General features: G+C 36.7%; 1 protein-coding gene across 2 annotated transcripts in view; it reads left to right on the plus strand.

Annotated features, from left to right (window-relative positions):
- The first annotated feature begins 301 nt into the window (after positions 1–301).
- Positions 302–26373, plus strand: part of LOC309642347 (protein FRA10AC1) — a 40272-nt gene continuing 14200 nt past the window's right edge. The window contains exons 1-11 of one of the 2 annotated variants that reach the window (XM_082423913.1): positions 302–531; positions 631–700; positions 2259–2335; positions 3671–3766; positions 3879–3924; positions 7429–7505; positions 8561–8644; positions 9238–9322; positions 21938–21983; positions 24040–24153; positions 25267–25309. In XM_082423913.1, coding sequence (XP_082280039.1) covers positions 2259–2335; positions 3671–3766; positions 3879–3924; positions 7429–7505; positions 8561–8644; positions 9238–9322; positions 21938–21983; positions 24040–24153; positions 25267–25309 — 668 coding nt within the window. In that variant the 5' untranslated portion in view covers positions 302–531; positions 631–700. The remainder of the gene's footprint in view (positions 532–630; positions 701–2258; positions 2336–3670; positions 3767–3878; positions 3925–7428; positions 7506–8560; positions 8645–9237; positions 9323–21937; positions 21984–24039; positions 24154–25266; positions 25310–26373) is intronic. The other variant, XM_082423914.1, reaches the window with a different exon arrangement.

The raw sequence follows: 26373 nt of genomic DNA on the forward strand, positions 1-26373 counted from the left end.
CTAGAAAGAGGACGGCAAGTGATATTCAGGCAGGGTTTTTTCTAAAACGAAGTAAATTTTCAAACGAGGGGCGTGGGCTTAGTATGAGCTGTGCCACACGAGATTAGATGTTGGGCTTCCCAGAGGGTAATGGAAGAAGGTTCAGGAAAAAACCGAGCGCGGCGACTTCGAGAAAGCTGGGAACCTCCACCTTCCCTCCCGGCCCTGTTCTCCCTCGGCCTTTGTTTCCCGGGGCTGTTTTGGCTGTAACACAAAGTCGGCGCGCCCGGGAACGGTGTCATTTAAGTGAGACGCGCGGCCGAGCCGGACCGGAAGCAGCGCCCAGCTGGGACCCGTAGGGAGAGGCGGGGAGCGCGCGGCGGCGGCGGCCGTTGTGGCTCTGGCAGTGGTGGCGACAGTGGCGAGGCTACGCAGCCGGGGCGACGGGTCTGGTGCCGCAGCGGCTCGTTGAGGCCGTGCGTCGTCGCTGCAGACGCGGGCAGAGGAGGGAACAACGACTCAGCGGGAGCACTTGGCAGAGGAGGGGAAGGGGTGTGTGAGAGGGCCATGAGTGTTTGGGGTCGGGGAGAAGGATCTCGAAACTTGTTCCTCATATGCTACTAGTTGATTTTTTTTTTTTTTTTATGACAGATTCAGAAGACACCCCGCGTCTCCCTTCTCGAATTTCTCTTGGTTCTTGTCAGTTGATTCGTAGCCTGAAGTGAGTGAGAATTTTTTAATGCAACTACTGAGTTCAGATGGGTTTGGGATGGATGAGAAACAAACGAGACGGGGAACAAGGGTAGGAGGTGGTGTCCCAGGGTGTAGGAACATCATGACGGTAATAGTAGTTAAAATTGGGAGGGTTTTACTGTACCAGATGTTGTCCTAAAACTCTTTATATGCGGTAACTCATTTAATGCCCAGTTTTGTGATACCGGTACTTTCATTAGCCTCCCTTTATGGAGAGGGAAACAGGCTCCTAGAGGTTAAGGAGCGTGCCCAAAGAAAGACCTGAAACGTCTTTAATGCAGAGCCAGGATTTGCGTTCTGGCAGGCTGACCCCAGAGCTTATCTCTAAGCTACCCACAATGGTTGTCCCCCATCAGGATGTGAAGAAAGTGAGGACATAAGACAAGGAGTGAGAGGCTGGTATGGTTTGAACAGATGTGATAAAACAGCGGAAGTAAGGAGTTGACATGGTAAAAAGGTGTGAGATCCAGGTGTGTCTTAGGGTAGAGTTGAAAGTGGCCTAAACCTTCGCCTCAGCCTTGGCTAGGGCCGGCCTCTCTCGAACTCTGTGGGGCAGGGAAGAGAGATATACACCCATACACGTAAGTTTGAAAATGGAATTATGAAGATCACAGACTCATAGGATTTAAAGATTGTTTGATGTAGCCACCTTATTTAGCAGATACAGTCAAGTAATCCATCCATCTGCCATTAATGTACATCCCAAATTCTAGGTAATGCTGAAACCAGGAGCTGCTTTCTAACACAACTGAGTGACAATTGAGATCTTTCAGTATTTCTAAGAATTTTGATTTAAAAGTGAATAGGAACAAGATAAAGTTATCTAGAACAAAGGACAAGGTGGTTTACCTTGAAGAAACTGTTTCAAAGAAAAAGGAAATCTTCACGTATGTTGAAAGAAGATAGGAAATTTTTATCAATTGATCCTGTACTATTCACAAATCCATTAAGTCTAGGAATACAGTAATCAAAATGTTAGCATATTCCAGAGAGTCAGTTTGTAGTAGTTGAGATCATGGGCTTAAGAATCGAAGCAGATCTGCTTAGCTACATATTTGCTTTGTATAATTGATTTACTTTGTCCTTGATTTCTTCATCTCTAAAATGAAGGTAATAGTTCCTAACTTGCAGAATTAGAAGCAGTGTTTGTAAAGAACCTAGCATAATGTCTGGACAAAGTTGATAAATACCAGCAACCGTTATTACTCTGAATCAAATAAAAGTAAAGCATTGCTGAACCTTGTATGCAATGACATGGCAGCTTCTAGACCTGGTTTTAAATGGAAAGGTCAAAGAGTAATCTCCCTTGTTGGTAATTGAAGTGAAAAATATTGATTCATTTTCTGAAGGGTAAGTTTGTTACTTCAAAGTGATTGAAAGGTTTAGATGGCTAGATAACCCCTGTTATGCCCACCACAATCCTTTAAAGCTGTTGTGGCTTTTAAAGATAACTTATTTTTGAACTATTCTGTTTCCTGAACTATGGGCAATTTAGGTTCTAAGTAACTGACTGTACTTCTTTACAGATGCATGGTCATGGAGGCTATGACTCTGATTTTAGTGATGATGAACACTGTGGAGAATCTAGCAAAAGGAAAAAAAAGTAAGTAATTTTTTATTGATCTATGTTTCCGATCCTTTCTAAATTGAGATGAGGTATAAATAATATTTAAAGTTTTTGCATTGTGTTTACATGTGACGACAGCGATGCTCTACTGAATGAATTTTTGTTTATTAAACTATAATGAATTGACTCAAAAATTTGAGAACAGTTATGTAAAAGATAAAGTAATGTTTATGCTGTGAAGGGATTTATGGAAAGGGAAGCATAAGGAAAAAAAGGAAATCAGTTAAAGCTCTTAGATTTCTCTGTTGCATCTATTTTTCATTCAACTGTCAAGGACCCTACTTGCAACTGTCATAGCTAAGAAGGGGCTTGTTTGGTTGTCCCTTTGCTAGTACTTGACTTCAAAATGAGGTTACTGTGGAGGATGAGATTGCAGCACAATTCTTAGGATTTTGTGAATGAGCAGACTAAGTGGCCAGAGGAAGGAGTTCATGGAAGTCTTTATTGAATGGAAGAGGTAAGAACTCTTAGCAGATAAAGCCTGAGCCTTACAAGGAGGCCATATCGTGGTGGAGTGCCTGTGTTTAGGGAGGGGCATTGTTTTCAGCCTTCAGTGCTTAGAAACTTGATTTTATCCATTAACTTAGGAGTGGTTGACTGATTCATGTTAACCAAACTTATAAAAGTTGGTTTATTATTTGACACTGAAAACAATATATAAGCATACTAGTTGGGACTGAACATTTTTGTTGGGTACTCAGTCTTCATGGATAACCAAAAGAATAGAAATAATTATATAATAAATGACATTTTTATGTAATGAAATGAAATTAAAATGCTTTACATTTTCAAGGTTTTTCATTCAAAAATATTACTTTGTAAGAATAGAATTTGAGCCAATCTAGTTGGATAGTCTTGTGTGCTCTAGGATTATATCTATTTACGTAACTAGGGCTGATCACCTATAGTCTATATATCATCTATAATCAGCCCTTCTTTTTCCATGTTATCAGTTACTGAAAGCTTTGTTATCTCTACTTTACAAACAAGGAAATTGTGGCACAAAAAGATTAAGTAATTTAAGATTAAGATAATTAATGACAGAGCCAAAATTTGAACCAAGGGCCCCAGATGGTGTGACACCAGAACCCATGCATTTGTTAGTCTCGTCTTCTCCATTTTATAGGTATTAAATAAAGTTAAGATATTAATTAAGCTATTAAAGGAGATGTAAAATATCTCATTAAAGATCAGTGAGTCTTTAAGAGTTGAATTCTTTAAAACATGTTCCAATTATGAAAATAATAAAGAAATAGGAAACACTCTGAGAAAAATGAGCTCTTCTAATAATTTTTCTTCTTAACAAACCAGGACAGTTGAAGATGATTTACTGCTCAAAAAGCCATTTCAGAAGGAAAAACATGGAAAGGTGGTCCATAAGCAAGTTGCAGCAGAATTGCTGGATAGGTATGGTACTTCAATGTACATTACTTTTTTTTGGTTTGAGATGTTGGTGATTTGATTATATTAATTAAATATAGACATTTGAATTTGCTTGAAATAAAATTTTTCTTAACAGGGAAGAAGCAAGAAATAGAAGGTTTCATCTCATAGCTATGGATGCTGTATCCTTTTATATTTCTAGATTTTGTAACTAATACAATTTTTTAAATCTATTTTATTTCATAAAATCTTGTGAAGTCAGATAGACATAAATTTTATATTTAAAGATAAGTGTTTATTGATATGGAATTTTGCCATTTATACTTCTGAGTACAATTCTCTTTTACTAATATATAAGAGATTTAGAGGCAAAAAGTAATAAAAAACATATTACTAATCTTCTATAAATAGGTTTACAAAGTCCATGTACTTGCAGATATTTTTTCCAATCGATTTTTGTCAAGCTGTCAACATTTCTCATTTTTATACTATTATCTTCAGTCTCATTTTAACTCTTACTCTTTTCCTACCTGGTTCTTGGCTATTTAATGTCTTGGTAAAACTGTGTTTAATAATAGGTCTGTTTGATCATTAGAGAAATGCAAATCAAAACCACAATGAGGTATCGCCTCGCACTGGTCAGAATGGCCATCATCAAAAAATCTACAAACAATAAATGCTGGAGAGGGTGTGGAGAAAAGGGAACCCTCTTGCACTGTTGGTGGGGATGTAAATTAATACAGCCACCATGGAGGTTCCTTAAAAAACTAAAAATAGACTTACCATATGACCCAGCAATCCCACTCCTGGGCATATGCCCTGACAAAACCATAATTCAAAAAGAGTCATGTACCACAATGTTCATTGCAGCACTGTTTACAATAGCCAGGACATGGAAGCAACCTAAGTGTCCATTGACAGATGAATGGATAAAGAAGATGTGGCCCATGTATACAATGGAATATTACTCGGCCATAAAAAGAAACGAAATTGAGTTATTTGTAGTGAGGTGGATGGACCTAGAGTCTGTCATACAGAGTGAAGTAAGTGAGAAAGAGAAAAACAAATACCGTATGCTAACACATATATATGGAATCTAAAAAGAAAAAAAAATGGTTCTGATGAATGTAGGGGCAGGACAGGAATAAAGACACAGACTAGAGAATGGACTTGAGGACACGGGGTGGAGGAAGGGTAAGCTGAGACAAAGTGAGAGAGTGGCATGGACATATATACACCACCAAATGTAAAATAGATAGCTAGTGAGAAGCAGCTGCATAGCACAGGGAGACCAGCTCGGTGCTTTGTGACCACCTAGAGGGGTGGCATAGGGAGAGTGGGAGGGAGACGCAAGAGGGAGGGGATATGGGGATATATGTATACATAGAGCTTATTCACTTTGTTATACAGCAGAAACTAACAGAACATTGTAAAGCAATTATATTCCAGTAAAGATGTTAGAAAAAATAAAAATGAAAAAAAAATAATAGGTCTGTTTGTGGACTGTCTGAGGCCTGCTGTGGCTTCAGCTTTCAGGCATGAATTGGGGCTGTCTTTAAGTTACACCTTGTTTCTCTGTGATAGCCATCTCTCAGCTCAATTTTTTGGTAAGACTGTGGCTTATTACATAAGCCGCTACCACTGGCCATCCATATTACTGTTGGGAATATTGGAGAGTGAAGTATTTCTGGGTATTTATTACTGTGGTCAGGATAGGGAGAAGGGGACGATGTCAATTAGATATACCCACTATCCTGTGGTCACCACTTTCACTTTATTGTTCCTGATCCTTTTCTTTAAGTTACAGAAGTTCTCTTGTCACCAATTTATTTATTCCTCTTATCTCCTAACCCAATAGCTTAGCTTTCCCATGGATCTCATCTGCTGCTGCTTCTTTAGCATTTCAACATCTACTCCTCCTCCTATTACACCACTCAGTTGGGGGTGTTAGGGCATCTAGTTACAGCCTGGTGAGGGTGAAAGTCTAGATCCCCTTTTCTTGCATGGCTGGAGGTGGGGCCATAGATTTTCTGGAGTGTTTGGCTGGAATAGAGTAGTTACTGCCTAAAAGTTATCTTTCCTGTTAGGCTGCCTCTCTCCTGATTATTTTGTTAGAGGGAACAGACTTTTGTTGGGACTTCTTTTGTCTCTGCTTGTAGGTATTTCCAGCTATCCAGCTTCTTCACCTCCAAGTCTGGCATTTATTAAGCAAAAAGAAAACCTGGGGAACTCAGCACCATGTCATACCATGGGTCCTGAGGTCCATAGCTGGTCTGCCTTCTTCTCTCTACCTTTCAGAGTCTTCTTATGTTTGTTTTATATATAATTTCCAAGGTTTCTAGTTCTCAGTGGGAGGAATAGGGAGAAGTGCAGTTGACCCTTGAAAAACACAGGGTTTGAACTGTGAGGGTCCACTTACACAAGGATTTTTATTTTACTGTATTACTTGTGTAAATATGGGTATTTATTTTACTGTAGTACTAACGATCCGCAGTTGGTTGAATCTACAGATGCAGAGGGCTGATTATACATTACGTGCAGGTTTTGGACAATGAGGAGGGTGGGTGTTCTGTCCACCCTGTTCAGGGATCAACTGTACATCTTTGCTCCATCTTCCAGGAAGCAAAGTCCCACCTACCACCTGTTTTTGTAAATAAAAGTTTTATTGGAACACAGCTGTGCTCATTCATTTAGGTGTTACCTGTGCCTACTTTCATGCTAAAGTGGCAGAGTTGAGTAGTTTTAACAGAGACCGTATGGCCTGCATATTTACTATTTACAGGAAAAGTTTGCTGACTTGAGCTCTTGAAAGATTTAAGTGACTTACCAGTGTCACATGACCAGTTTGTGATAGACCAAGAGCTAGAACCCAGATCTCTGGGTATCTGGCTTTTCTCTTTTTTCTTTTCTGAAATGTTAATTGCTTTGTTGCTCGTTTCAGAATTATGTTTTGATTTGCTATTCTGTTAGAACACATTGTGATCAATTAAATGACTGTTTGTCTTTAATATAATAGGCTGTAGTCACAGACAATATTATGTCAGTTCTGTTATGTGTGTGTTCAGCTCTAGAGAGAGTACCATGGAGCTTTTTAAAACAAGTAAAATGCTCATGTGTCTTGTATTGCACTGAAAATAAACATGACTGTAGTTTCTTTGAATATTAAAAGAGAGTATAAAAAAATAACGTGACTTCTTATATTTACTTCTTTTTGAAAGCCTCATGTTAGGATTTAATTTAATAAAAGTTACATCTTCTATTTTGGAGGCTTTATTGTTACTGAAATAGCTAAATTATATTTTATAATGAAGAAAAATTCTACTCCTCACCTTTAACTTTAGAAACTATCATTTGTTTTTCATATTTTGATGATTAAAATGAGTGGTGGTGTGAGGCTGTATATAGGAAGCTGTCCTTCTCCCCAGAGAGTTATTGCTTGAAAATGTTCAAAACAATATATTCATTAGAAAGTGAAAGCCCCTCTACTGTACCGTGTTCACTCTTAACAGTTTAATATTTATCCTTTTAGATCTTTTTTTAATTTATAAGCATGGATAGCATATATTTGTGTATTTTTAAAAAACTAAATAGACTCATACTATGCTTTTTTTTTCCCTACTCACTAATATGTCATTGATACCCAACTACTCCTGAACAAGTAAAATCCTTAATTTTTTGCATTTCAGTATCAAAGGCATACAAAGTTTGTAAATGACTATATTTTATACTATGGTGGCAAAAAAGAAGACTTCAGGCGATTGGGGTAAGTGTCATAAAGTTTATTTTACATAATGGGAGGTAGGTATGGGTGTCTTTGAAGACTCACAGCTACTGTATCTTCTGATTCTGTCATTTTCTCCTGCTTTCCATTCCAGTTTTGTTGTTATAAGGTGGAGAGGCCATTCGAAGCTTCTAGCTAAGCAATTCATCATGAACCCCATTTCTCTGGCAACAGGCCTCAGGCAGCCTGCTGATCCTGGCAATAACAGGATTATGTGAGGAATACTCACGTGCCTGATTATGCAGTGATTTTTTTTTTTTTCCCCGCAAGGATCTTTGAAATAATGAACTTTTTAGACCTCAGGTTTGGGATTGCTTTTTAAAAGATAGGGCAAACAAGAGACCTCACTCTAATTATTTCCCACACATGAAATTCCTTCTTATATCTGAGGCTCTTCTGTCAGAGCCTCTTGGTTTTGTGTGGGTTTTTTTCTCTTTACTTAACGATTTTCCGAGTTGATAGTGCTCTGAAAAACTTTATACCAGCTCATCAGCCCCAAGCTTAGCTCTCCTCTGAATTTAGCCTGTATTTCTCAACAATCTCTTGTTCTGTCCCCAATCTGTTATCATCTTGAAAAATCATCTCCTTCAGTTCTCTTCCTTCCTTACTCAGTCTTCCTAGGAAGCTGTAGTAAAATGAGGTGTGGAAAAATTCTTTATATATTTTTAAAATTAGATCACAATAGGATGGTATTACTTATTTTAGATTCTGAAACTTATTTTCATTCATCTTCCTTACCCATTTAGTGTTTATTCAGATTTCTCATCCTAGTTTTGGTAATTTAGCACCCTTTGTATAATTGAACCAGCGCTAGAGATGGGTGGATTCCTTATCTATTTGTTTCTGTAGCAGTACTGTTTATAACTGCCTTTTGAAAATACTGAAATACTTTTTATAAATATATATACATACATACATATAAAACTGTCTTTGTGTATCTTATTTTTACTCAGGTGCTCAAAAATCTCACACACTGTTTAACTTAAATTTGACTAATTTTGTTTTCATATTGAATTTGAAATTGTTTTATTTTTCAGGGAAAATGACAAGATAGACATGGATGTTATACGAGAAAATCACAGATTCCTATGGAATGAGGAGGATGAAATGGACATGAATTGGTAATTGTACACGTGTGAGACATAATGCATCAAATGCTATAGTCCTGTCTCTCCTGCTCCCTGAGTGTTTTCTTGTTTTGTCACCTGTCCAAAGCATTTGGCCCCTGCATGGAACAGTTCTGAATCGAGAACATAAAACCGTGCCTCAGATTATTGAATCTGGTTTGATTCTTTTGGTAATTTTTGACAATTTTAACTGACTTCTCATTGCTTGACTTTGTCTTTAAAAAATAATTTATAAAATTTTTACAATATTATTTGTTGTCTTGTAGTACGCTTCTTTTTAAATTTTAAAAATATTTTGGGAAAACGTAAAACCTGAAAATGGTTTTAAAAATTCAAACATTACAGAGGGTAAAAAGTGAAGAGTCAGTCTCCTTCTCATCTTTGACTATTAGTCTTCCAGCTTCCCTCCCTAGAGACCCACTATTAATAGTTAATATTCAGATATTCTATGCACATGTAAGTAATAGACCTCTTTTAAAACATTAATGTTTATATCATATGCGTTATTTATTTGACATTGCCTCCAAGTAGCAAACAATGGTTGAATTTCTAAATGTGTAAGATTTATATTTTTTTAATGAATCTAGGGAGAAGAAACTTGCAAAGAAATACTATGATAAATTATTCAAGGAATACTGCGTAGCAGATCTCACCAGATACAAAGAAAATAAGGTATGCCTTCCAAATATTTATAGAAGAAGGTTCTTATTCACATACAGTATTACTTTTTAATATACTATTGTGCCCTGTATTACTCTTTTGAGATGCTAATTCAATTCTAAGTTGTCCTCCATCTATGAAGTATCAATTGGACCATTTAACCTCGATAGCTGTGGAATTTACAAAGGGCCCCGAAGTCAAGGGTGCCTCTTTGTGAGATGAGACACGAAGAGTCTAAAATGAAATACAGGTGGCTACTGAATCTTGTTCTATCCTGACTCTAATCCAGAGCCTCTAGTGGTTATGATTTGACCCTTTGAATGATGTCTTCTTTCACAAATGATGTTTGAAATTGATAGGCTTTTTTTTCAAATGGATTACCGTATAAAGAGGCAGATGCACATCTTCTGTTATGTAAATGTCTATTCTAGTAAAATTAGCTCTTATCAGTGCCAATTAGTAATGACAAATTTCCCTTCCCGCTTTACATCTTACTTTAGTTAATTTTTTTTTAATTAATTTTATTTATTTTTGGCTGCATTGGGTCTTCGTTGCTGCATGCAGGCTTTCCCTAGTTGTGGCGAGCGGGGGCTACTCTTCGTTGCGGTGCACAGGCTTCTCATTGCGGTGGCTTCTCTTGTTGCTGAGCATGGGCTCTAGGTGCATGGGCTTCAGTAGTTGCAGCATGCAGGCTCAGTAGTTGCGGCACATGGGCCCTAGAGCACATGAGCTTCAGTAGTTGCAGTGCGTGAGCTCAGTAGTTGCGGCGCGCAAGCTCTAGGGCACGTGGGCTTCAGTAGTTGTGGCATGCGGGCTCAGTAGTTGTGGCGCACGGGCTCTAGAGCGCAGGCTCGGTAGTTGTGGCGCATGGGCTTAGTTGCTCCGCAGCATGTGGGATCTTCCTGGACTAGGGATCGAACCCATGTCCCCTGCATTGGCAGGCGGATTCTTAACCACTGCGCCACCAGGGAAGTCCTATTTTAGTTAATATTAAAGTGATTTAAAAAAAATAGAAGTAGAGTTGATTTACAATATTGTGTTTCAGGTGAATAGCAAAGTGATTTGGTTATATATATTTTTTCCCTTTTTTCGATTCTTTTCCATCATAGGTTATTACAAGATATTAAATATAGTTCCCTGTGCTACCCAGTAAATCCTTGTTGTTTATATTATTTACGGTATTGCGTATCTGTAATCTCATACTCATAATTTATCCCTCCCCCCATATTTCCCTTTGGTAACCATACATTTGTTTTCTGTGTCTGTGAGTCTGTTTCTGTTTTATAAATAAGTTCATTTGTACTATTTTTAGATATCCGCCTATAAGTGATATCATATAATACTTGTCTTTGTCTGTTTTACTTAGTATGATCATTTCTAGGTCCTCTGTTTCTGTTTTATAAATAAGTTCATTTGTACTATTTTTAGATATCCGCCTATAAGTGATATCATATAATACTTGTCTTTCTCTGTCTGTTTTACTTAGTATGATCATTTCTAGGTCCTCTGTTTCTGTTTTATAAATAAGTTCATTTGTACTATTTTTAGATATCCGCCTATAAGTGATATCATATAATACTTGTCTTTCTCTGTCTGTTTTACTTAGTATGATCATTTCTAGGTCCATCCATGTTGCTGCAAATGGCATTATTTCATTCTTTTTTATGGCTAAGTAATATTCCGTTGTATATATATACCACATCTTCTTTATCCATTCATCTGTCGATGGACATTTAGGTTGCTTCCATGTCTTGGCTATTGTAAATAGTGCTGCTGTGAATGTTGGGGTGTGTGTATCTTTTTTGAATTAGAGTTGTCGTCTTTTCCAGATACATGCCCAGGAGTGGGATTGCTGGATCATATAGTAACTTTATTTTTAGTTTTTTAAGGAACCTCCATACTCCATACTGTTTTTCCACAGTGACTGCACCAATTTACATTCCCAACAACAGTGTAGGAGGGTTCCCTTTTCTCCACACCTTCTCCAGCATTTATTATTTGTATACTTTTTGATGATAGCCATTCTGACTGGTGTGAGGTGATACCTCATTGTAGTTTTGATTTGTATTTCTCTAATAACTAGCAATGTTGAGCATCTTTTCATATGCCTGTTGGCCATCTGGATGTCTACTTTGGAGAAATGTCTATTTAGGTCTTCTGCCTATTTTTTGATTGAGTTTTTTGGGTTTTTTTATATTGAGCTGTGTGAGCTGTTTGTATATTTTGGAAATTAAGCCCTTGTTGGTCTCATAATTGGCAAATATTTTCTCCCATTCCATAGGTTGTCTTTTCATTTTGTTTATGGTTTCCTTTGCTATGCAAAAGCTTTTAAGTTTCATTAGGTCCCATGTGTTTATTTTTGCTTTTATTTCTTTTGCCTTGTGAGACTTACCTAAGAAAATATTGCTACGATTTATGTCAGAGAACATTTTGCCTATGTTCTCTTCAAGGAGTTTTATGGTGTCATGTCTTATATTAAAGTCTTTAAGCCATTTTTCGTTTATTTTTGTGTATGATGTTAGAGTGTGTTCTAACTTCATTGATTTACATGTGGCTGTCCAGCTTTCCCAATACCACTTGTTAAAGAGACTATCTTTTCTCCATTGTATATTCTTGCCTCCGTTGTCGAAGATTAATTGACCATAGTGTGTGGGTTTATCTCTGGGCTCTCTGTTCTGTTCCATTGATCTGTATGTCTGTTTTGTGCCAGAACCATCCTGTTTTGATTGCTGTGGCTTTATAGTATTTTCTGAAGTCTGGAAGGGTTATGCCTCCAGCTTTGTTCTTTTTCCTCAGGATTACTTTGGCAATTCTGGGTCTTTTGTGATTACATATAAATTTTAGGATTATTTAGTCTAGTTCTGTGAAAAATGTCATGGGTTATTTGATAGGGATCACATTAATCTGTAGATTGCTTTGGGTAGTATGGCCATTTTAACTATATTAAGTCTTCCAGTGCAAGAGCATGGGCTGTCCTCCGATTTCATTGACTCATCTTCTGTTTCCTTTATCAGTGTTTTATAGTTCTCAGCATATAAGTCTTTCACCTCCTTGATTAGGTTTATTCCTAGATATTTTTCTTTTTTTTGGGATGCGATTTTAAATGGGAATTTATTTTACTTTCTCTTTCTGATATTTCATTGTTAGTATGAAGAAATACAGCAGATTTCTGTATATTAATGTTGTATTCTGCTACCTTGCTGAATTCATTTATCAGTTCTAGTAGTTTTTGTGCAGAGTCTTTAGGGTTTTCTGTATAGGGTATCATGTAATCTGCACATAATGACAATTTTACCTTTTCCCTTCCAATTTGGATACCTTTTATTTTTTCTCATCTGACTGCTGTGGCTAGGAATTCCAATACTGTGTTGAGTAGAAGTGGTGAGAGTGGGCATCCTTGTTTTGTTCCAAATTTTAGCAGGAGGGCTTTCAGCTTTTCACCATTTAGTATTATGTTGGCTATGTGTTTGTCATAAATGGCTTTTATTATGTTGAGATATGTTCCCTCTATACCCACTTTGGTGAGAGATTTTAATCATGAATGGATATTGAATTGTATCAAATGCTTTTTCTGCATCTGTTGAGATGATCATGTGGTTTTTGTCTTTTGTTGATGTGATATATCAGATTGATTGATTTGCATATGTTGAACTATTCTTGTGACCCTGGAATGAACCCAACTTAATTATGGTGTATGACCTTTTTATGGATTGTTGGATTTGGTTTGCTAATATTTGTTGAGGATTTTTGCATCTATATTCATCAAAGATATTGTCCTGTAATTTTCTTTTTTGTTAGTGTCTTTGTCTGGTTTTGGTGTCAGGGTGATAGGTGGCTTCATGGATGGCTTTGGGAGTGTTTCCACCTCTTCAGTCTTTTGGGAGAGTTTAAGAAGGATCAGTATGAGTTCTTCTCGGTATGTTTGGTGCAATTCCCCAATGAAGCCATCCAGTCCTGGACTTTTGTTTGCAGGGAATTTTTAAAATTACAGATTCTATTTCACTTCTAGTGATAGATCTGTTCAAATCATCTGTTTCTTCTTGATTCAGTTTTTACAGGCTATTTCTAGAAACTTGTCCATTTCTTCTAAGTAGTCCATTTTGTTGGCATATAACTGTTCATAATATCTTCTTATGATTTTTTGCATTTCTGTAGTGTCGGTTATTATTTCTCCCTTTCATTTCTTATTTTATTTATTTGGGTCCTCTCTCTTTTCTTCTTGGTGAGCCTGGCCAGAAGTTTGTTGATTTTGTTTATCTGTTCAAAAAACCAGCTCTTGGTATTATTGATTTTTCTGTTGTTTTTTAATCTTTATTTTATTTATTTCTTCTCTGATCTTTATTATTTCCTTCCTTCTGATGACTTTAGGTTTTATTTGCTCTTCTTTTTCTAATTCTTTATTAGGTGGTAGGTTAGGTTGTTTATTTGTGAGTTTTCTTGTTTTTTGAGGAAGGCCTGTATCGCTGTGAACTTCCCTCTAAGGACTGCTTTTGCTGCATCCCGTAGATTTTGTATGGTTGTGTTTTCATTGTTGTTGTCTCAAGATATTTTTTATTTCCTCTTTGATTTCATTGTTGACCCATTGGTTTTTAGTAGCATGTTGTTTCGTCTCCATGTAATAGTTTTTTTCCTCGTTTCTCTTTCTGTGGTTGATTTCTAGTTTCATGTAGTTGTGGTCAGAAAAGATGCTTGAAATAATTTCTGTCCTCTTAAATTTGTTGAGCCTTGTTTTGTGTCCTAGTATGTGGTCTGTCCTAAAGAATGTTCCATGTGTGCTTGAAAAGTATGTGTTTTCTGCTTTATTTGGATGTAGTATCCTGTAGATTTCAGTTAAGTCTAACTGTTCTGTTGTGTCATTTGGGATCTCTGTTGCCTTATTGCTTTTCTGTCTGGAAGATCTGTCCATTGATGTGAGTGAGGTGTTAAAAGTCTCCCACTATTATTGTATTCCCATCAGTTTCTCCCTTTATGTCTGTTAGTATTTGTTTTATGTATCTAGGTGCTCCTATATTGGGTGTGTATATGTTAACCAGTGTGATATCCTCTTCTTGTATTGATCCTTTTATCATTATATAGTGTCCTTCTTCGTCTTTCTTTATGGCCTTTGTTTTAAAGTCTGGTATGAGTATTGCTACCCTCGCTTTCTTGTCATTTCCATTTGCATGAAATATCTTTTTCCATCTCCTCACTTTCAATCTATATGTGTCTTTAGCCCTAAAGTGGGTCTCCTGTAGGCAGCATATTATAGGTTCTTGTTTTATTATCCAATCTGCCACTCTTTGTCTTTTGATCAATGTTTTTAGTCCATTGACACTTAAAGTAATTATTGATAAGTGTATTTATTGCCATTTTAAACCTTGTTTTCCTGTTGATTTTGTATTTCTTCTTTGTTCCTTTCTTCTTTTTGTTTTTCCTTTTGTGCTTTGATGGTTTTCTTTTGTATTATGCTTGAGTTCCTTTCATTTTGGTTTTTGTGAATCTGTTGTATGTTTTTGATTTGTGGTTACCCTGGTGTTCAAGTATGTTAACCCATAACTCTATCTACTTGCTTTAGACTGGCGGTCATATCAGGTCAAACACTTTCTAAAAGATCTACATTTTCTTACTCCCTTCCTCCACATTTTGCAATTTTGATGCCCTGTTTCTCATCTTCATGTTTATCTTTTTGCTGTTCATTGCGATTATAATCGCTTTCACAGAATTTTTTGATTGTTTTTTTAATCTATGTACTGCCTAATTTAAGTGGTCTTCAATCTTTTTATATATTTACCTTTCCTATTGTGCTTTTCCATTTCTTATAGATTCCTGCTTCTTTTCTATTTAGAGAACACCTTTTAGTATTTCTTTTAGAGTAGGTGTAGTGTTGCTGTATTCTTTTATTTTTTCTTTGAGAAATTCTTTCTCTCTCCTTCCATGCTTAATGATAATCTTGCTGGGTAGGGTATCATAGGTTGCAGGTTTTTCCCTTTCAGGACTTTAGATGTATCTTGCCACTCCCTTCTGGCATGCAAAGTTTCTGTAGAGAAATCAACTGATACCCTTATGGCGGTTCCCTTGTAACTGACTCTTTGTTTTTATCTTGCTGCCTTTAGAATCCTCTCTAACTTTTGCCATTATCATTATGACGTCTTGGAGTAGGTCCGTTTGGGACCCTCTGTGCTTCCTGTATCTGGATATCTGTTTCCTTCTTTAGGTTTGGGAAGTTTTCAGCCATAATTCCTTCAAATAAATTTTTGATTCCCTTTCCTCTTTCTTCTTCTGGGATTCCTTTTATGCATAGATTGGCATGCTTTATATTATCCCATAATCTCATATGTTGCTTTCATTTTTTTTTTTTCATTTGTCTTTCTGTCTGCTGTTCTGATTGGGTGATTTCCATTATTCTGTCTTCCAGATCACTTATTCATTCTTCTACCTTATTTAGTTTGCTATTTATTGCCTTTAGCTTGGTTTTCATCTTGGCAATTGGGTTGTCTAATTTTGATTGGCTCCTCTTTATAGTTTCTAGTTCCTTGTTATGGTGATCTGCATTTCTATCAATAGTCTTTCTTAATTCCTTCAGCATTTTTATTACCTCTTTTTTGAGCTTGGGGTCTGGTAGACTGGAGAAGTCTGTTTCATTGTTCTTTCAGGGGATTTCTCTCGTTCTTTTAATTGGAAATAGTTCCTTTGTTTTTTCATTTTACTTATATTTCTTTGACTCTATGAATTTAGGAGAAACAGTTATCTACTGTGGCTGTTTTTATGTCAGAGCGACCCTGTGTAGACTGTGGGAGTCCAGTATTCTTGGTGCAAGGGTTGTTTTTGGTAGGATTCTTGCCATATCTTTTCTCAGGGTGTGTTGGCCCTTGTCCCCTTGCTGGCAGTGTGTTTGGTGGTGTTGTGATCAGAGCCTGCACTGGATGTTGGGCAGAGCCTCCTCTTTGCTCTGCGGTTGTCACAGCCCTGTCAGGGGCAGGGTCTGCTCCCCAGTTGTAAGAGTAGAAGCCCCCAGGTCAGGTTCTAAGCTGCAGTGTGAGGTAGGTGGGACTGGAGCACTCTCTCTGGGAAAGGAGCTGCTGTGTATTCTTCCCCAGTAGCTGTCCGCTGGGACGTGCAACTCTGATGCTGCCTGCCACCTGGTGCACGCGCCCACAAAGATACTGTTGTTGGCACTGCCTTCGGTGTCTGGTTCCTCTGTGGGAGCACCGGTAGTCGGCTTGGAGGTCCCTTAGGCACGTATGCATGCTCACAAAGCCACTGATGCAAAAACCTACTGAAGGTGTGCCCACTGTGGGAGCTCCGGTAATTGGCTCAGATTTCAGCCCTGCCTCCGCGTGTGCGCACCCACAGAGTTTGCAAAACCTGAAGTGACCGGAGCTATGCCCCATTGCAAGCATGCTGATAATGAGGCTGCTATGGCAGAAGCACTCTCTTTCCTGTGCACACCCCCAGTTTTGGCCCAGGCCACACTCCTGGCGCTTCAGGTTGTCTCCTCGCAGCCAAACCAAGTCCTCTCCCCAGGTCTGTCCACTGAAGCCCAAGTTTCACCACCCGGTTGCTGTGCACTTCAGGCACATGTCTCTGGCTAGGAAGTGCAGCTACGTGGCAGGGATCATCTATACTAGTCTTTCTTTACCCTGTAGGGCTGCAGGCCAGCTCCCGTGCTCTTCTCTCGAGCCTCTGAAGCTCCCTATCTGTCCCAGCAGACCTCCCAGCTGGTGAAGGAGGTTCCCAGGGTGAGGGGACCTTTCCTTTTTCACAGCTCCCTACCAGGGGTGTAGGTCTCATCCCAATTCCTCTTCTTCTCCCTGTTCCCTTTGTCTTCCCCAGTTATGTGGGGATCTTTCTTGCATCTCTGGTTGTATAGGATCTTTAAGCTTTCAGTAGGTATTCTCTGAGAATTGTTCTACGAGTAGATGTATTTTTGTTGTATTTGTGGGAGGAGGTGAGCTCCATGTCTGTCTGACATTTTGATCTCCTCCTCTAGGATGATTTTTATTCCTATCTCATTTTTCACATTTTTAGCTACTGATAGATAAATTGACCCAGAAACAAATGATCTCAGTTTGAAATGGGAGGGGAAAGGATGTTGCATAAATCTGTATGTTTTGGATAGTGTGCATTTGTATTGTATTAAGAAAGACAACCTATTTAAAAAGCTTTTTTAAAAAAAATTTTATTTATTTATTTTTGGCTGCTGTGGGTATTCGTTGCTGTGCACAGGCTTTCTCTAGTTGCGGTGAGCGGGAGCTGCTCTTTGTTGCGGTGTGCAGGCTTCTCCTTGCAGTGGCTTCTCTTGTTGTGGAGCACAGGCTCTAGGTGCGTGGGCTTCAGTAGTTGCAGCTCTTGGGCTCTAGAGCGCAGGCTCAGTAGTTGTGCACATGGGCTTAGTTGCTCCGTGGCATGTGGGATCTTCCTGGACCAGGCCTCAAACCCGTGTCCCTTGCATCAGCAGGCGGATTCTTAACCACTGCGCCACCAGGGAAGTCCCTAAAAAGCTATCTTAGATTTGTTTATCCTAAGGATTTCTTTTCATTTAAATAGTTAAATCTCAGAACCATAATTGGTTTAATATTTCACTAGTGCCTTTAATATGTGGGTTGCTTCACAATATTGTTATAGATAGTAGTAGTGTGCATTTTTATAACCCTGTTTACAAACCCCAGCACTTGGTGTATCCCCAAAACTTCCTCAGTTTCTTGTAAACTAGCTCTCATCTCTCTAATAGTTATTGACCATATTGAATCCAAAAAGCACCACAGCAGTTGGAGTTACTTGAAGGTATTATACTGCAAGTTGAGGGTGAAGTATAAGTCTTTCAAGGAGCACATAACAAAACTTTTTCAACCCTGGTTCGTTTGTTGATTGTTTTCCAGTATTTATAGAGTACTGGGCTGGGTGCTATGGGTTAAAGCATGGTGTCTGCCCTCAAAAAAAAAACTATAGTTGAGGGAAGAAAGTGGACATAAATAATAGTTAAATATTTATATTCCCCATTTATAAAAACACAGTATATTACTGGAAATCATACTTTATAGTGCATAGGGACTTCCCAAAAATAAATAATAATAAATAATTTAAATAAATAAAATAAAGTGCATAATCTTGAAACAAGTTGTGTTTTTCTATTAGAACATGATGAGTTAGTTAGATACCAGGGTAAGTGCAAGTAAGAAATCACATATGACTTGCAGGTTTTGAGTATAGATCCTAGAGAAATAGGAAATATGGAGAGAGGGACATCTTTTTCTTAAGGCTGTTTTTTAGAGCAGTTTTAAGTTCACGGCAAAATTGAGGGAAAGGTACAGAGATTTCCCATATCCTGCTCCACACATACCAGGGGGATCTTCTTGGCAAAGATAATGATTGTTTTTTTGGCATACTATTTTGGAGAAAGAGTAATGCTGTTGACTTTATTGCTGCTATGCATTTTCTCATAGTTTTACTTACACAAAGACAGTGTTTTATTCATTTTTAATTAACAAGCTCCTAACTAAGTGCCTAATATATGTAGTAGATACTTAGGGCATTTTTAGTGAATTCCAGCCTTTGTTTCACACCCCCATTTCCTTCTTTGTTGCTTTTTCCCTTTCATCATTGAGAATTTGGTTGGATCATTGTATCAGTTAGGGTAAGATTCAGCTACAGGGACCAGCAAGCAGTCCCAAATAACAGTGGCTTAAATGAACTACAAGTTTGTTTTCCTTTCACATAAAAGTCCAAGTGGATGATCATGGAACTTTGTGTTGTCAGGAAGTCAGGATACTTCTCTCTTATTGCTTGCATGTGTGACCTCCTTGTTCTAGAGGATAGAGTGAGAAGAAGAGGAGGCTAAGCACCACACCCTGAGTAATTCAAGTGTTTAATCCAACATATCAACAGGAATATTTGTCAGGAAAGAATAGAAAAACATATTGAGGCAAAACCTCTATGCAGTCTTTAACTAGTAGGACATATTGTAGTTGTTTGTTACATTTCTTGTCCGCCATAAGATTATAACCTTCTTGGTGACAGACACTTATTTTAATAATCACTTTATACTCTCAGCAGAGTGCCAAGCCCAGTAAGTAGTTGCTTAATAATTGTTAAATAGATTAATGAATGAAAGAAAAAGTTTGGGAACTGTTGCTGTACGCATTTGACTGTGCTTCAGTAGACATTCCAACATCTGTTAGATGACAAACAATCCTCACATAGATGTATGGGCTTAAAAATAGAATTAAATACAGAGTTATTTTGAATTTTTTATTTCTTTTTTTCCTAGACTGGGGGATTTTATTTTATTTTCAGTTAGAATATTTTGAAATATTTTGAGCCTTCATTTGCATTTAAAATACAAAATTGCCTAATTCAAATAATAGATGATTAAAAAATAAAATAAAAATAAGCAAAGTTAACCAGGCATTGAACGCTTCATCTGAATTATCTTTCTTTTTTTTTTTTTAATTTTTTAATTTATTATTTATTTATTATTTTTATTTTTGGCTGTGCTGGGTCTTCGTTTCTGTGTGAGGGCTTTCTCCAGTTGCGGCGAGTGGGAGCCACTCTTCATCGCGGTGCGCGGGCCTCTCACTATCGCGGCCTCTCTTGTTGCGGAGCACAGGCTCCAGACGCTCAGGCTCAGTAGTTGTGGCTCACGGGCCCAGTTGCTCCGCGGCATGTGGGATCTTCCCAGACCAGGGCTCGAACCCGTGTCCCCTGCATTGGCAGGCAGATTCTCAACCACTGCGCCACCAGGGAAGCCCTGAATTATCTTTCTTAACTACAACAACCTGTGAGATTAGGATTTTACTCATAAAAAGGAAATAGACTGAGAAGTAACTTTCCCAACCTCACAGCTAGTTAATAAGAGCTTGCATTGGGTCAGCATGATTCTAGAGCTGAGCTTTTAACTGTATGGTAAATTGAATAGAAAACTAAACCATTTACTAAAATTATAGTAATTTAGCATATGAATGTGAGTCTTATAAGATAGTGGAGAAAACATTTTAACATTGTATCATTTTTAGCCAAAAAGCAAATACAGTTGACCCTTGAACAACATGGGTTTGAACTGTGTGGATTCTTTCACTAAATACGTACTATAGTACTACACAGTCTGCGGTTGGTTGAGTTTGCAGATGTGGATGCCTGGATTTGGAGGGCTAAGTGTAAATTTATGCTCAGATTTTCAGCTGCATAGTGGTCAGTGCCACTAAACCCCATGTTCAAGGGTCTGTTCAAGGGTCAACTATAAAGTTATGTTTAGGAATCAGGAGGGAAATTTAACAACTTTCCACTTTAGGGCTCCAGACTGGTACCACTGCTCTTTCCTGTTCATTACTATGCTGTTGTAGTGGGAAAAGAGCCATATACAAATGAATGGTTGTGGTTGTGTTCCATTAAAACTTTATTTATAGAAATAGGCAGCAGGCCTGTAGACCATTATCTGCTAACCCCTGGTGTACTATACACCAGATACTATTATAAGTACTTTATATGTATTATTCCATTTAAACGTCTTAACCCAAAGCAGTAGTACTCGTGTTACCTCTGTATGAGGCAGCTGAGCCATAAATAGATTAAATAACTTGTCCAGTATTATATAGCTGTCAAGCGATGGAGGTAAGACATAAACCCAAACAATCTGACTCCAAAGACTGTACTCTCATTATAGTATACTGCTTCTTTATTGTACTATAACTTCTTTTTTTTCTGTCAGTGTTATAGAACAGTATATATTTTTTGTTAATTTACATACCTTGTGCCTGGCACCTATAACTTTTAATAAGAAGTCTAAAAGTAAAGAGGATCGGACTTCCCTGGTGGCGCAGTGGTTAAGAATCCACCTGCCAATGCAGAGGACACAGGTTCAAGCCCTGGGCCAGGAAGATCCCACATGCCACGGAATAACTAAGCCTGTGCACGACAACTACTGAGCTCACACGCCACAACTACTGAAGCCCATGCACCTAGAGTCTATGCTCTGCAACAAGAGAAGCCACTGCAATGAGAAGCCTGTGCACCACAATGAAGAGTAGGCCCTGCTCGCAGCAACTAGAGAAAGCCCGCACACAGCAGTGAAGACCCAACACAGCCAAAAATGAATAAATAAACTTTTTTAAAAAGTAAAGAGGGTGGGGCTTCCCTGGTGGCGCAGTGGTAGAGAATCTGCCTGCTAATGCAGGGACATGGGTTCGAGCCCTGGTCTGGGAGGATCCCACATGCCGCGGAGCAACTAGACCCATGAGCCACAACTACTGAGCCTGTGCGTCTGGAGCCTGTGTTCTGCAACAAGAGAGGCTGCAACAGTGGGAGGCCCGCGCATTGCGATGAAGAGTGGCCCCCACTCGCCGCAACTAGAGAAAGCCCTCGCACAGAAACGACCCAACACAGCCAAAAATAATAAATAAATAAAAATTAAAAAAAAAAAAGAAAGTAAAGAGGATTGTTCCTTAACAGAGAAGTTGGTTAATTGTTCAGATGTATTTTTAAGTACCTGGAATCCTATAAGGAGAGAAAAAACTATCATGATGGGAATTAGGTTTAGTTTTTAGATTAGTAAGTGTCATTATGTTAATTGTTGGCTCCATGTTAAGATTTATCTACAATTTAAATATTGTTTAAATTTACTCTGGCATAAATGTATTTTTTTTTTCTTGTCAGTTTGGATTTAGGTGGCGAGTAGAAAAAGAAGTAATTTCAGGGAAAGGTAATTCTTTTTCTTTATTTTAGTTTTTAATAGGATAAGGTTATTTTGTTATATTATTGAAGTCATTGGGTAAGATTATTCCTAATGTATACAATAAGTGATTATCTACAAAATACAAAGTAAAATTAGAGAAGGTGTATTAATGATATATTGCTAACAAAGTTCAAAATATAATGCTTTAACGTTTTTTACCTTTAGAATTTTTGCTTCTAGGATATTCAATTTCAGATAAGTAGAAAATGTTCAAAGAGTTAAAAGTTTCCTAAGAAGGAAACTATCAACAGATGAATACTTGAGTTTTTCTCTTTATTAATTTTTGGAATAATGTGTTGGTATTACTGTATTCCAGTCAAATCCACATTTTGCAGATAGAAATTAAATATTACTTTGAACCTAATAGAATTTTTAGACAGGCTAGTTCTTAGGGAGTCACTGAGTTTGAGCCCAAATATTTACTCTGACAGAAAAAGAACAAGCATTTGGTAGACAATCAGTAAATGCTTTTTCTATGCATTGTAATCTATTCATAAAATATTTCTGAAAATTTAATATTTCTATACTATCTCATGCTATAAAATTAGCTTTGTATTATTGGTGATTGCATTTAGTGTTAATCTCTATACTATCTCATGCTATAAAATTAGCTCTTCATTGGTGATTGCATTTTAAGTGTTAATGCTTCTGAAAACTACATAGGAACATTAAGGAAATAATTTTAAACTAAAAACTTTAAAAAATCTTTGAAAATAAAGGTTTTGTTTTTAAACGATTAAACATTTATGCTGTCAGTGTGGCTCATATACATCTTCCATAAATTAAGATCAGCCCTAAAGGTACTATAGAGGAGAAGGAAAAAGAATAATTTTTAAGCTATTTTTAACTTTTCTTAGCATTACATTTTAGTTTGTGCTTTTACCTAAGACAATGAGAACTGTTGAAATGTCTATCACAATTTTAAAATTTTATACTTTTATTGAATGGAATTTTCAAGTGACAGTAAGTAATGCTGCCTTTAAAAAAAAAATTGATGGACATTCTCTCATGTAATTGAAAAAAGTTTTAATTGAGAAGGGGAAAGAAAGCTATTTGCTGTGATTGAATCTTGGTGCTTTTTTAACAATAGAGCCGTTGCTAAACATACAGATTTAATGAAGTATTTATTTGGAATGAGTAAAACAATGCCAATTTAGAAAAGTTATCAGCCTTTGAACTGGTAATTTTCAAAATTCATTTTGACAGTTTCTTTTTTATGAAAAAAAGTCAGTTTGTTCCTGTTGGTGCAAATTATTGAGATATAAATCCTTTTTTTTAGTTTGTGCAAATAAGTTTGATCTTGTCTTTTTCTGTTAAAGTTTGTAATTGTTGAGTAGTTTATTTTTTTTTCCCCTCTTGGATCATCAATATTAGTCCTTTTTTGCATAAGGTTTTAATATACAATGGATACGATAATAAGGCGTTGATTTTAGTGTCAAGTGATTCTAAAATTTAGAGCATCAGGTTTGATTACTTATTCTACTTAATCTCAAAATGCTAGTTAAAATGTGCTTTAAATGTCATTTTATGCTGGTACTTAAATGCTGTATTAAAAATTTCAATGTTTATCAATTTTAATATTATTAAATATTGAAAAAGATTGTCCCAGGTATAAGTGCATGTACTTTGGAAAATATACTTATTCTTTTAGGGTATTAGTGAGTACACTTTTTTAGTACTTCCATCTTCCAAAGTGTAAGATTCCCGCACATGGAGTCACTAAAAATCTGAATCTTAATATAAACAGTCAACTTGATAGATGGTCAACTATCTATCAAGTAAAGAATTCTGGAACTGATTTTTTTTTTTTAAACAGTTCATTCAGCAATTTGATTTGATTGTTGAACATACCACAATTATTGTGGTCAGTTTTTTAATGATTATTTTATAGAGCTAGGAATTTATATATGTATGTCATGTATGTTATGTATGTATGTTGAGTAAATTTCAGAGGTAATACCAGATTGTATAGATAAATATTGTCACCAACCATCATAGCTAATATTCCTTCCTTTATTTGCAGGCCAGTTTTGCTGTGGAAATAAATGTTGTGATAAAAAAGAAGGCCTAAAGAGTTGGGAAGTTAATTTTGGTTATATTGAGCATGGTGAAAAGAGAAATGCGCTTGTTAAATTAAGTAAGTTGACTTTAGGTGGGGTATGATTGATTTCTTCAAAGTTTATCTAGTAATCTAGATTTTAAAATATATAGGCTAATTTAAGATTCAATTTAAAATTTTTAATGTGTCTTCTTGGAAACTCTTTTTTTCTCAGAGCTTATGAAAGTTGCAGGAGTGACATTAGGGGAAATAGTTCTAATGCCAGATGTAAACCAGTAATTCGTGAAGTGAAGACCTCTTTCCATTAATTTGAGAATGTCACCAGTGCAGAGTGAGATGCAAAGTATCAGAAAAGGCAATGTAAAGTCTCTCATTAGCTGATAGCCATATTGTTATGGTGTAGACTTAATTGTGTCAATAAAGAAAAAATTTTAGGAGGGCAGATTGTTCTTGATATCAGTCTTAAAAGCTTAGGATTATAACCCAGAATACAAAAGTTTCTCTTAATATACATGTTTTAGGATCTGTTGCTCATTCTTTTTTTTTTTTTTTTTTTCTAAGCTAGTCTTTTATGTGTCAGCTTCTTCTCTGCATCATGTTAACAACCTTCTCTGGTTCCTAAATACGTGTGCCCTTAGAGTGTCTGCCCACTCCGGGTAGAAATCAAGGATTTCTCCATATGCTACTTGGTACACACCAGTGAAGGTTGGTGTCTGAGTTCTTCCTGGAAGTGCTTATGAGGAAGAGTCAACTAGTGTGAACTGAGATTAAAGCAAAAAAGAGACCACAATAGAGGAACTTTTTTGAAAGTTCTTCTCCATTTGAAAACTCTTAGAGTACTTCAGAGGAAATGACTATACCCACACTATTGTTATTAGATGTTTTTGATGTGAGATACAATTAATGCTGCCTGTGAAACAGTTTGCTTTTAGAATAACTTGACAGCACCATTTTCTAAAGCAATGGCAGAATATTTTCAATTTCTCAAGCATTCTAATACAATTTTTATTATATATATATATTTTTTGAGGTGGGAGAGAATCAGATTGTTTTCTTCAGATTATTTGTTTCCCCTCTTACAGTAAAGGAATGTAAGGAAAAATGACAATTTATGATATTAAAAGTAAAGTAGCAGTGCAGTTATTAAAATTTAGCAATTCCGTGGTGTTACTCTTTTTTTTTTTTTTTTAGGATTATGCCAAGAATGTTCCTTTAAATTAAATTTTCATCACAGGTAATATGATCTTTTAAAATGTGGTTGTTAATTTTAGTAGTCTTGGATGTAGTCACCTGCACTGGATGTCTAAAGTAGACTTGAGTGGTTGATGGTTTAATTAGTTGATTGTATATAAAATCCACCATTACCATATGACCACATAAACCAGGGAACTGGAAGTTCGTCATGCCTAACTCTAGCCAAGCAGTTTTAAATGTGAAGGCCTGTGCAGGGTGGTAGATAGATGCTAGAAATTTTGGTTTGGAATCAGTGTTCAGATACTGTAATATTCTTAGAAACTATATTGTAAAGCAGGTCTTCATAAAGTGATTCCTATGTCTCATTTAAACATTGTTTTAATTAGAGTTTGTCATTCTTACAAAGGATTATACCTCTGTACTCATTTTAGATGCTAAATTCAGGCTCCTATTGAATGAGCTAGACTGTGTCTGCCATACTGAATGGGGGAGGAGTATCAGTGTCCTGCATTGTGCAGTATATATAGATGGTAGGCTTTCCTATGTATTCCTCTCAGCTAATCTACTTACTAGTCTTCTTGGGCAAGCTACTTAACCTATGTAAGACTCAATTTTATTATCTCTAAAAATGAGTATACTAAGGTTATTGTGGGGATTAAATGAAAATGCATATAAAATGCTTGACACAGTGTCTGGCGTATGGTAAGTCAAGCATAATGAAGTCCCTGGCATTGCAGATGTTCAGACAAAATCTGTGTAACCTGGCATGATTGTGGTGGTCAACTTTCATGTCCTGAGTAACACTTGAAAGTCTTAACAGTAAGATTATGCAACTTTATAAAATGTATATATTAGTATATTAATTTAAAATCAGCTGTGTTCTAAATGAGCCTTATCTAGTATTTTAGCTATTAAAAATAAATAAAAAATTTTAAATTCTTAAAATTAGCAAAGTTTTTAGATTACTTGATTTCCCATCTCTATCAATGATACTGAAAGGTAACAAAGATGTTTTTTTGACGTTGAGTTTTGAGCTTCATTTCAAAATTGAAATTATTCTTACAAGAGGCAAAAAGTTATTGCTGTCTTAAACAGTATTGTAGT

Source organism: Balaenoptera physalus (assembly GCF_965194825.1).
Source record: "Balaenoptera physalus genome assembly, chromosome: 14".
Taxonomy (NCBI): Eukaryota; Metazoa; Chordata; class Mammalia; order Artiodactyla; family Balaenopteridae; genus Balaenoptera; species Balaenoptera physalus.